General features: G+C 34.8%; 1 protein-coding gene across 2 annotated transcripts; it reads right to left on the bottom strand.

The window, feature by feature from the left end:
- Nucleotides 1-6,787: 6,787 nt before the first annotated feature.
- LOC145167144 (sphingosine kinase 2-like) lies at nt 6,788-10,553 on the bottom strand. Of its 2 annotated transcripts, XM_079086240.1 has the most exons (10): nt 10,138-10,553; nt 9,683-9,805; nt 9,482-9,582; nt 9,311-9,383; nt 9,079-9,165; nt 8,894-8,971; nt 8,292-8,362; nt 7,461-7,730; nt 7,209-7,331; nt 6,788-7,080 (listed from the first exon to the last, which is right to left on the bottom strand). In XM_079086240.1, exons 1-10 carry the CDS (start codon nt 10,454-10,456, stop codon nt 6,889-6,891), a joined length of 1,437 nt encoding a protein of 478 aa, XP_078942366.1. In that variant the 5' UTR covers nt 10,457-10,553; the 3' UTR covers nt 6,788-6,888. The 2 variants fall into 2 exon arrangements, with proteins under 2 accessions (XP_078942366.1, XP_078942368.1); XM_079086242.1 differs by lacking the exons at nt 9,683-9,805; nt 10,138-10,553 and having other exon boundaries at nt 9,311-9,386; nt 9,482-9,580.
- Between the last annotated feature and the right edge of the window lie 1,862 nt (nt 10,554-12,415).

Raw genomic sequence — 12,415 nt, 5'->3', positions numbered from 1 at the left:
TTAGAATATTACCTCAAAAAATCTAATGCCAGTGAGAAAATAGGAGGTTTATTGTGGCGTTCCAAGTAACAAATCGGAGAAATTATGGTCATCATAGCCACCCCCACCTCTACTAATATCGTGTTGTATTGTCTTCTTCCTATCGTGGTGTATTGTTTTCTTTCTAGGGGTGGCAAATCATGCAATCGTTTCGTGTTTTTGTCTGACACGACATGACACGACAAGGTTTTATATAACACGAACACGACACGACACGATTTCGTGTTTTTTTTAACTAACACGAAAATGAACGAATTAAAAAACGACAAACACGACACGACACGAAAAATATAATATATACTAAAAACTAGTTTATTTAATGAATAATTTATCAAATATAACACGACAAACACGATAAAGAACTGCTAAATTGTGTCAATTTCGTGTCGAATTTTGAACACGAACACGACACGACACGACATCGTGTTTTTTACAGTTAACACGAACACGAATTTAAATTTCAGTTTCGTCCCAATTTCGTTTCGTGTTGTGTATTTTTATCGTGTCGTGTCATAAATTATCACCTCTACTTCTTCCACCAGCACTAGCAGAAACATCATGAGGTGATGCTTTTTATTCTCGGCAATTGTGTCTCTCTTATTTGTGGTTCAAACTTCACAAACACAGACAACTAGAAATCTTGTTGGTCATTTTTCCCTTTTTCATGTTTCACATTTCATATGGTTCTAGCATTTTTTTCTTCTTTCCCTTTTTATTCTCTTCATCGATGAACATGCACACACAAAAATGAGCAAAATAATACTTGTTCTCTTTTAATTTACTTTTACCTTTTTTCGTTTAATAAATAACAAAATAATTAATATAGTTTTCCTTCGCATTTTTCTTTTTATATAATCAAACATTAAAACCATAGTAATATTTATTTTCTTTAACTAGTAATTTTTTTTTAAAACGGCAAATCTACTCTACTTCTAAACTACTCCTTAATTCCACATACGTCCACTACGGAACTTGAACCTTTAACCTCAATGAGAGAGGACAATATCGGATACCATTGGGCTATAGTCATTTGGTTTTAACTGGTAATTTCAATGACCTAATCCAACCTTTGCATTTTCTTTTAATCAATAAACATTATTGGGTAAATTACACGAATGGTCCCTGTGGTTTGGGGTAATCTGCGTAGTTGGTCCTTAAGAAGAATTTTTAACTCGGACGGTCCCTATTGTTTGGTTTTATAGCATCGTTAGTCCCTATTTGATCTAAAATGACTTTTTTACCCTTATTAATTTCTTTTTTTAATTTGTCAATTTATTAATTTTTATTTATATTTTATAATTCTAAAATACAAAAATACCCACCCACCACAACATCACTGGTTCATTCCTCTCCCATTGCTCTCTCTCTCTCTCTCTCTCTCTCTCTCTCTCTCTCTCTCTCTCAAAATCAATGAAAAACGTAGAAGTCCTAGACCAAGCTTCCAACAACCACCACATGTCCTTCGGCAACCTCCATAGTCCTCTGCCACCTGAAAAAGGCAAATAACAGACCAATACAACCAACTCGTCTTCTTCCCCCTATGATAAAAGATCCATTGATATCTCTTCCATTTCATCCCCAGCAAACCTAACAACGCAAATGAAACCAAAACCAAATTCAAACTTGAAATCAAAATTAAAACTAAAGATGATGAGTAACAAAGTCAAACCTGTGAAAATGAAAATCAAGCCCGAAGGAAATTGAAACCAAAATCGATGTTAATAAAACTGGATTTGATGATAATCAAAACAAAATCAAACAATCAAGATGAAAATCATAATCAGAATAAAATCAAAATCCGATTCATGAGGTTGCTGAAACGATTTTCAAACAGGTGTAAAAATCACAGTAAGCTCGGATTCACATGGTTTCTAATACAAATGCCAATGACTGGGGTGGTTCTAGTTCACTTCAAACACCGACGATTTCAATCGAGGGTTTCAACGGTGCCTTCACCTTATGAATCACCAGTTTCAATCGGAGGAGAAGGATGTTAGGGTTTTTGATATAAGGTGTCGACATTAAGGGATAAATGGGTGGGCTGAGCGACGGGGGGTGGGGTTAAATAGAAGGACAACCCGTCGGATTCTCTGGTTTCTCCGGCTTCCTCCACCTTTTCCGGCGATCTGGTTTCTGTAAGCTTTTCCCGATCTGATTTCTCCGACGATTTTCTTCCGGTTTAATTTCCACGTTGCTTCAGATTTTTCGGTTTCTATTCCTGGTTTCTTCAACATTTTTCTGGTGGAGGTTTTACAACAGCCTTGCTGAAGAAGTAAAAGAGGTTGATGGTGGTTGGGAGGAGGATTACCGGAAGAAGATGGTGAACGGGGGGGAGGAGTGAGGGGTGGGTTGGATTAGAGGAGAAGGTAAGATAATTATGTTTTTCAATAATAATAATAATATAAATAGTGAAAATAAGAAATAATTATTAAAATGAATTTAAAATATAAAAAATAACAATAAGGGTAAAACAGTCTTTTTAAGAGTGGTAGGGACCAAACACGCAACAAAATAAAACAATAGGGACCGTCCGAGTTAAAAATTCTTCTTAAGGACCAACTACGCAGATTACCCCAAATCACAGAGACCATTCGTGTAATTTACCCAACATTATTTACAAATACTAATAATATGTCTTTAATTTTTAATCTCATTAAAACAAATTAAGATTCCATTAAACTTAGTTATTAAGAATGTTAGACTTCCATTAGGCCCAATTGGCCATCCCTCGGTCAATTGATATCAAATTACTAATTACCAAGACTAAGGTGTTGTTTGTTTTTTCAAAGACAAAATATATGCAGTCTGCGAACCACGTCTGCAAACTTCTGCAGTAGAAGAGATGAACCAAATGTCAGCAGTCTGCAAAAAGAAAACTGTTTGTTTTTTAACGTCTGCAGACAAACTAAAATTTTCATCAACTATAACTTAAGCAACTGAATAAAGCATACAACTAATTCACAAATATAGTAAGGGATGAGCAAAACCCGAACCGATAAAAAACCCTGATAAAAACGCAACAAACCGAAAATAATAAACTGAAACTGATACAAAATTCGACGATGTGATTGAGATTCGAAGGGCTAAAATTATGTTGGGATTCAATAATCAAAAAATTAAATGAACTTAGTTATTAACGTGGCATAAATTATGATAACTGAAAAGCTTCATTAAGATTTTTGATATTATATATATGAACTAATTAATGGATGATATTGTTTCTATCCTAAATAATATAAAAAAAAGTTACTAGATTTGCCTACTAAATATAAACGTGCACAAAAATAAAAATATCTACAAAAATATGTCAAAATTATTTGGATAAATATATTATCTGAATAGAAAAATATGTACATAATCATATACATAAACATTTGGGTTGATATAAAAAAAACAATAAATAAAGAAACAAATAATTATATAAAAAGAAAGGAGGAGGACAAAAATATAAAAAATAAAAAACGATACTAATAATTACCAAAAAAAATATTTTCTTTTTTTAAAAGTTATATATACATTGTGGAAGAGGTAAGAAAATGCTAGAAGATGTTAGAAGACGGTTCATATTTGCGCCAAGAGGAGGACGCACAGACCTTTTTTTAGGTCTGCGGTCTTCTAAAAAACTGTATGCGAGATCAAACGTCGGCACACTGTCTGCACGGCGCAGACATAAGAGGTCAAGAAGAGCTTTTGCAGAAAAACAAACACCACCTAAATATACATCTTAAAGTTTTAATTAATTGTTTGGGTCATTGCTTAATATAATCCATATTTAATTAATTTTTTGGATCATTGCTCAATATAATCATTATCCATGCTACAATTACCACCCTTTTAGTGTCAAAATTCCCAATTTCATTTAGTAGACTTCCACCAGTTAACAATTCATATATCTATTACCCATTACGTAATACATGAGTACCTTTGTTAAAAAATCAAATATAGTTTCTTGTATAAGAAAGATTATATGTATCGTTTTTCTGTGAACGTATGTATCAATCATGTAAACATTTTTCATCCCTCATGTATTGCCTGTATTCAAGAGACTAAATGGAAGGGGGCACAAGCTAGAGAGTGTAATGGGTATAAGTTGTGGTATTCCGACATCAAGAATGCGAGAATTGGGTGGGTATCTTGGTGTGTTTAGAGCTCAAAGACAACGTAGTTGAAGCTTGTATATGTCGAGATAGGATCATGATGATCAAAAAAAGGTTATAGTAGAAGAGGAAGTGGTGAATGTCTTACGTGTTTACGCCCATACGTCGGGTTAAAGGATTCACAAAAGCATAGTTTTTGGGAATCATTAGATAATTTACTTATAATCATGTGGGAGGACCAACGACTAACTGTATGGGGAGACTCCAATGGTCATATAGGAAGGGAAATCAATGGATATTAGGGAGTGCATGGTGCTTTCGGTTATGGTAGTAGGAATAAAGAGGGGGGTACGTTGCTTGGGTTTGAAGTTGCACACAATATAGTACTTTAAAAAAGGGGATGTGCATCTAATTACTTTTCAAAGTGGAAGTGGGAATCGCATCCAAATCAACTATATACTGGTTCGTAAACGAGAATAATGGGCATGCATCGACTGCAGTGTGTTTCCAGATGAGGATTGTGTATTGCAACATAGATTAAAACCCGTAAACATAGGAAACTATGATATCATATTAAATTTCTTAGTCGTACCATGAAGTTATGGGAGAATGTGTTAGAGGCTAGGTTAGGACAAGAAACTATGATATCGAAAAATCAATTTTGCTTCATGTCGAGGAGGTCTACTACTGAGGCGCTTAACCTACTTCGACGTCTTATAGAGAAATATCGAGAGAAAAAAATAAGGATCTATACATAGTGTTCATTAACCTTGAGAATGCATATGATATTGTCTTGCATGAGATGATTTGGAAGACCTTGGAAGCTCAGATGGGTCCCATTGAGTTATGTCTCGGTGATACGCGATATATATTATCGGTCTACAATCTGCCTTCGAACTACAATCGGGGACACAGAGGCTTTCCCTATTGAAATCAGACTTCATCAGGGCTCAACTCTATTAGTCCCTACATCTTTGCCTTGATTATAGACAAAAATCTATTGCGAGACTCGCGAAGAGATACCATGGTGTATGCTTTTTACTGACGACATAGTTTTAGTGGCCAAGTCTTGAACAAATTTGAAGACTAGGTTGGCTACATGGAAGTCATCTTTGAAAAAAAAAAAAAAAAAAAAAAAGCCATGTATCAGCATTGTTAAGACGGAATACTGCAATTTCAATAGGAATCAAAGTGGTAAAGAAATAGAAGTATGTGTCGATGTACATGTTTTACACCCAAATAAGTGCTTCAAATACATAGGTTCTATGATCTATAAGGAATGTAATGTTGAGGAAGACATTACATACCGTATAAAAAGCAGGATGGTGTTAAAATGGAGGGTAGCAACAAGAGTTTTGTGTGACAAGAAAGTGTCAATAAACTAAAGGGAAAATTTTATAAGATGGTGATAAGGTCAACGTTGTTGAAGAGATCTAAATGTTGGTCGGTTAAGAAGAGACATGAGAGGAAGATGGTTGTAGAAATGAGAATGTTGTGGTAGACATGTGGTAGAACATTATTGGACATGATATTAACTCGTCTATAAGAAACTCAAATGGGGTGGCGCAGATCATAGACAAAATAAGGAAAGGAAGATTGTGGTGGTTTGATTATGTCCATAGGAGACTAACTATTGTTGCTGTTAGGAGGCTAGAGATAATGACAGTTGATGGTGTCGAGGAGAAGAATGACAGTTGATGGTGTCGAGAAGGCAGTCAAGAAGGAAGTGGAAAGATAGGCCTTACTGACATGACCTCATATAAGAAATATAAGAAAGTATTGAGGCATAAAATCAACCTCATATAAGAAAGTATCGAGGCATAAAATCAAAGCGGCGAAGTAGTATTGGCATAATTTTATTTTCCTATTTGCTCCTAAGCAAATCTAGTATCTTCTTTCACTCACTTTCTTATATGTGTTTCCACTACTTGCTTATTTATTATATTTTACTTGGCTACACATGCCCCAAAAATGCATATTTTCTTTTTCATTTGTCGGTGTCTTCATTTGGTCATACACCATTTTATAATCCCATCACGAACCGAACTGACATTTTCTATTCTGATACATCATTTCTAACAAGATTATGAAAAAAAAAATTCTTCTATATATTTATTTGTATTTGTATTTGTATTTGCATTTTTATTTTATTTTTTTGTTAGAAGTCTCTTACGGAGGCAGTATCTCAACCCTACGTTAGAGCTGTCGACCATCTTACCTTTCCCTTACCCTGTTTACAGACTAATGTAATGCTGTTGCATACAGATAAATAATTAATTATTTATTTATTTAAAATACTATTTATGGGTTAAACTAACCCATAACATGCATTAGAGTGAACTTGCCAAATCGGATCAGAACATACAAGACAACAATCTTGTACTGTATTTGACATGCATTAAAGTGAGGCTAATTTCAATAAGACAAATTGCTAATATTTGTCCAAAAAGTTGGATTAACGACTCGCTCTTGATATCTCCCGTATGCAAAAGAAGAGAATGTCACCATCATCAAAAATAACCCTAGAAAAGGGTGCAAGTTTCAACAATATGTTGTTTGATGGAATGGAATTCAAGTTTCAGAATCAGAATCAAATGTTTTGTCTTTTCTTCAATTTAGTTCAACAGAATACCCGGATTTCAAAAAAACTATATTGTAATTTTTCTTTTTGCATTTTAAAAATAAAAAATCATCAAATGTATTAATAAAACAATATGTGAGAAAAACAAATAATAATATTAATAATACAGATTCAAATAGGCGTAAACAATGTGGCCAAACCTTGATCCACAACTATTTGCAACTTGTCATAAACCATTAAAGACTTTAAGTGACACTTGTATGTTCCCTTACCTCTTGCCAAAACCTCACCATCGGAATCAAGGATTCCCTCCTTTGTTGAATCACTTGTCCTCGAACCAGGCTCCAACACAACCGCCTTCACCTTTCCACCATAAAAGTCAAATCAAGTAATGGAAGATTCCAGTGTCAAATGCAATAAATAGCAATGTACTTCTATTCATTTTTTTTTTTTCATATTACAAAATTAAATATATCTATATTCATACTCACCTTGATATACAAAACGTGTGGTGATTTTACGTAATGGCCATTACTCATTTCAGACATTAAGGATATCAAGGCTAATTTTGGGCAATCACGCATTACAATCAAGTCTAGATAACCATCATCAAACTACACATCAAAACAAGAAAAGGAATAAGCAAAATATGGTTATAAATTAAATGTAAGAAATAGCAACTTTTACAATATACAATATACTGTAATAAGAAGAAAAGAAAGTATGAAGAAGAGAATAGGAACCTTGGCATTGGGTGCAGCCATGGTGTTTTCAGCACCCCAAGGAACATTGTGAAGCCAAATGGAAATAAAAGGACCATTAACCTTTCTCCAGATTGAATTCCCTAAATCAACCTTAGGGCCATGGTAACCATGTTGTTGGGTGATAGGAGGTTCCATGGACATGGACTCAACACCCAAACTGCTTGCCTCTCCTACATCTTCAAATCCAGGAGCTGGCACAAATGAAATACACCCGTTGTATTTTCTTAATCTTATAATCCTTTGAAGACCCTGAACAAGTAAGTTTTTGCAAAAATCATCAATTCAGGTTGACTTTAGGGCTTGGTTGTTTCATATGCCTCTTACAGACTGTTTGATACCACTATTAGAAGCCTCTGATATATATATAGGCCTCTTACTGATATATATATAGGCCTCTTACTGGGGTTGACAAGAGGCTGGGTCTGACTCAGTCAGCAACTATCAAACAGTCTTTTAGGTTGTGTTTGGTGCGCCACAGCTAGCTTATTTTTCGAGCTTTTTTATTTTGTCATGTTTGGCAAGCCAAAAAGTAGCTTATATGCTAGCTTTTTAAAAAGCTACTTAGACTAGCTTTTTAGGAGCTTGTCTAAAATTTTCCAAATATACCCCTTAATTAATTATAGAAACACAATTTTTTAAATGTCCTTTTATGTCATTTTTTATATTTTTCAACTAGCTTTTCAGCCAGTTTTACCAAACGACATTTTTTATCAGCTAGCTTTTCAGCTATCAGCTAGTTTTTCAGCTAATACGTCAAACATAACCTTAGTATAAATTATCAAATGCAAAAATAAAAGCTGTTGAACTTACATAGAAATCCATTCGAGCACTTCCCATCCATCGATACTGCTCAGACTCGATATCTACATCTGCTATCAGACCTTTAAATTTTAAAAAGAAGAAAAAATAAGCGTTTATCAGCAACTATTTAAAAATAATAATAACAACATTCCTGATTTTAATTCCTTGATATTCAATTCCTTTCTAATAGAATTACCCTTTATTGTTTTTTTGTTCACAAAACTTTTTCAAATACTTTTAAAAACTACTAAATTATCTTCTATTAACCTTTTTAAAACTATTATCAAGTAAAACATAAATCATACATATCAGTAAATATACACATGAAAACAAATTATAAAACAAAGGTTAAACAGTAAATCAAAAAAAGTTAATAGTAGTAAAAACAAGAAATCAACATACAAATGGAATTTAGAAAGAGTACTTCAGTTATTTATACAAATGAAGGGGGAGCGAAATTGAATCCCATCACTGGTAATAAGATGTTATGAATTCCAATAAATTCAATTCCGTAGTTATTTGCAACCAGAATGGAACGAAACAGAATTCCAAAAACGCCCTTAGAACCAAAATGAACGTTTAAAAGTTAAAATACTTGAGTAGTATATTACCCCATGCAAGCATCAAGACACTAAAAAACTTTGTCTCCCCTTGCCAAATAGTGGCTACATCAAGAGATCGTTTATGCCCTGCAAAAAATGGAACATGCAATTTAAAAACTTAAATTAAGTTACATGATTTGTATGAAAAAAAAAATAGGGAATGCAAAAGAAATGATCAAAAAGAAAAACTATACCTCGGATTGTAGCTAGCATAGCAAAAGCAGCTGTACATGGTTGACCAACAGAATCTAGAAGAGATTTTATCATGCCATTTCCAGTACCTTTATCATATATGATATATGTTCATGTCAAGTATTAGATAGTGTTTGAGATGATGGAATCAGAAAAAAGAATGGAATGGTTCATTCCTGAAGGAATTGAATAAAATATATATTGATAGCAAAGGGGAGGGAAACATGAACATACCTGCAGGTATAACTCCAATAGCCATCTTTAGTGCTGCTTCCCAGTCTTCTCTTTCAAGCAATCCATTAACAACCTACTAGAATTTCCAACCCATGGAAGAAAGGCAAAGAGGTTAAATTGCTATTCAAGGTTTTTTTTGTTTCTTATGGAAGATATGCATAACAAACCAACCTCAACCAATATCCCATCTCCACTAACACAAATAATACCATCATACTTTGTAAGATCCAATGTATGAGAAACTTCCTTCGCATGAAGCTGATATTTAGTTTCTGAGATTAAAAACAACCCTAATGAGCATGATTAGACTACAATAAATAAAATGTGCAATGCATGATGATTAAGAGATGCAAGTGAAAGTATGAAACAAACCTTGTAAAGTATATTCGATATTAGCATCATCGAGTATAGGTTTTACATCATCAGTGAAAACCTTGGAAGCAGATCTCCTTCCTCCAAAAGGGTTAACAAATACAAACAGCTTCTTTGGTCGACCTGTCATGACAACAGACAACCATTTTAAGAGATATGAAGAAATAAGTAAACTGTTTATGTACTTGAACAAAATTTGATGGATTTATAACATATAGCAGAGATGTTTAACTTCAACATCAACTCAGCAACCAAAAAAATTTGTCTGCTTCTAAAGCTTTTCGCTACTACAGTTACATTCATCTATTGAACGATAATTCGATAGATTTGTACCAAAAAGTTTCAGGTTTACGAGATTTTCAAGCACATTTATGTCACTAAGCCACATTTTCACACGTTATAAATGCGCATACATGAATTCAGGCATATTTAATTGGGGGAAGTTGATGAACTACCTAATGAGTCAACGTATCCTTGAATCTTCTCGCACAAATTCAGTCGCGAATCCTCCGACAAAGGCTCGAAGACGAAGCTCTTCCTCACCAAATTCCTTGTGCTACTTCCAAAGCAAAATCCGCCACCTTCGGTCTCAACGAATGACCTAATTATGATCTGTTGCCCAACTATTGACACTCCGAGAACTTCTTTCTCGACGGAGAGGCATTGAAGAACATTCTGGTGATCGTACCACTGGAGTATCCCATCGGCGGACAAAGTGAGTGCTGTTTTGCTGCCGTTTACTAAAACTTCATCGTAGAGTATGTGTTGATCCATCGGATATGATTCCGCACCGGAAGGTTCGTGAAAGCGCAGGATATGTTGCGTGTGGGGCGGAGTATCCGAACTAAGCCCTGATTCATCGTTGGTTTTATCTCCGGAGTCCAGAGGATGGAATAATCCACGTTTTATATTAGCCGTCACAAAAAATACAGGGAAATTGAGTAAAGGGGAAAATACGGCTATGGTCAAATTTTTTTTTCTAGGTGTTTCAAAATTTAGTCATCAAAACACATTTTTCTGGTTATAGACACGTATTCCGCGGAGAAAGCTCTACGGGGCTACGCGGAACGACGAATTCTCTGCTGAGAGGGGATATTTTCGTAATTTCCCCTCTCTCCTCTTTGACAAAAATGGGTCTCCTCTTTGACAAAAATGGGTCTCCTCTTTGGTCCCCAACTGGTCCCCCGATTCCTCTTCCACTTTGAAATCCCGTTACTGTCTCCGCATCGGAAGGCTATTCCGATTTTCCGGCGAGGAGTTCAAACCAGGCGACAACGACTTCAAAGACGTTATTTTCCGGTGACAACGATTTGAACCAGTAAAATCCGGCACCAATGGAGCGCAATTTCCCCAATATATTTGCCGATGGATACGGCTCTTGGGTATTTTTCACCTTCCCCTCTTTGATTAATGTCGTATTGTATAGATTAAGATTGAAATGTTATGAAAATCCAATTGATAACCTTAAATATGTACAGATTTAGATTTTAGGATTAACTGGTTTTGAATTTTGGAATATCCATTCCGCAGAGGGGTAGGTCACTTCGCAGAGGGACCTCCACGGATTGACGTATTGTCCCTGCGGAATGAATCAAAAAGGGAAAAAAAATTGTCTCCGAGGAGGTGTTGGTCACTCCGCAGAAGGGTCTCCGCGGAATGACCTTAGAAGGCTTTTTTCCCCTTTTTCTACCATTTTATATCAACTGTTTATTATATAAAAAGTACGTAGCTATTTATTTCATAAACTGAATTAAAAAAGTAATTTTAAAACCTTGTTTTTTATTTTTAATTACTAACGTTTTATATTAAATTAAATGTATATGTTTGGTAGCACGATGATCTCAATCAAAATGCAGATTTAACTTTAAAAGGCGTGGTCGGTACGATCATTAAAGACTATTTTTCGCGCCTAACACAATCGCAACGAGTATTATTTGAAGCTTCGCCGTTTGGAAGATTCTTAGGAATGCATGTCCCCCATGGTGACCTCTTACTTGTGCATTTGATGATGTTGCATGAAATAAGGTCTCAAGAAGTGTTTGAAATGGGGAGGTTTCTTTTTGAGATACAGGGATGCAGTTGGATTTTAGTGAAACTGAATATATTTTGATTTGTGGTTTAAGAGTTGGTCCTTATGTGGATTTACTCAATGACGAAAGAGGCCAGTCAAATTCAAATATTCGTGCTTGGTTGTTCCCAGACATTACAGATGCACGTTTGCGGCTGAAAGATTTAGAAGACTACATTATGTCTCCGAATTATTTGTCACTTCTTGATGAAGATGTTGTAATGCTTATCCAACTTGGTTTTATGTTGAAAGGTCTCCACGGACAGTGTCACACCCCAAAACTGGAACGGCGGAAACGTTCGGGGGCGGAGGACGTCATGTACAGTATCACAACAATGCATAATAGTAAACAAGCAACAACATCATCCATTGCATTAATAGTATAATTGTAATACAAGTGTGTTCTGTATAGTTTATAAGACACCAAAAATATGAATCAAAATAAGAGATGAGTCTTGAACGTGCTCCATCTTCTCAAAACCTGGTCATCGGTACCTGTCTACTGGTGACCTGAGAATACAAGTTATTTTGAAAGCGTAGATCACCATTAAAGCTGGTGAGTTCATAAGTATTTTAGTGTTATTGTTTGTATAAGTTTGAAGAATGTACTTGTAAATGTTTGATGTAAAAGTTTGTAAGTGTTTGTTGTAAATGTAAGTAAACTT

Source organism: Lactuca virosa, chromosome 1 (genome assembly GCF_052849685.1).
Source record: "Lactuca virosa cultivar CGN04683 chromosome 1, Lactuca_virosa_CGN04683_v6, whole genome shotgun sequence".
Classification (NCBI taxonomy): Eukaryota; Viridiplantae; Streptophyta; class Magnoliopsida; order Asterales; family Asteraceae; genus Lactuca; species Lactuca virosa.
This window is presented reverse-complemented; position numbering and strand designations above follow the sequence as displayed.

Coding starts and splice junctions, on each gene's coding strand:
- LOC145167144 (XM_079086240.1), bottom strand. CDS start 10,456: ATGGATCAACACATACTCTACGATGAAGTTTTAGTAAACGGCAGCAAA. Junction 9,166..9,310: donor TATTGGAGTTATACCTGCAG/GTATGTTCATGT, acceptor TATATGATAAAG/GTACTGGAAATGGCATGATA. Junction 7,731..8,291: donor GTGCTCGAATGGATTTCTAT/GTAAGTTCAACA, acceptor TTACTTGTTCAG/GGTCTTCAAAGGATTATAAG.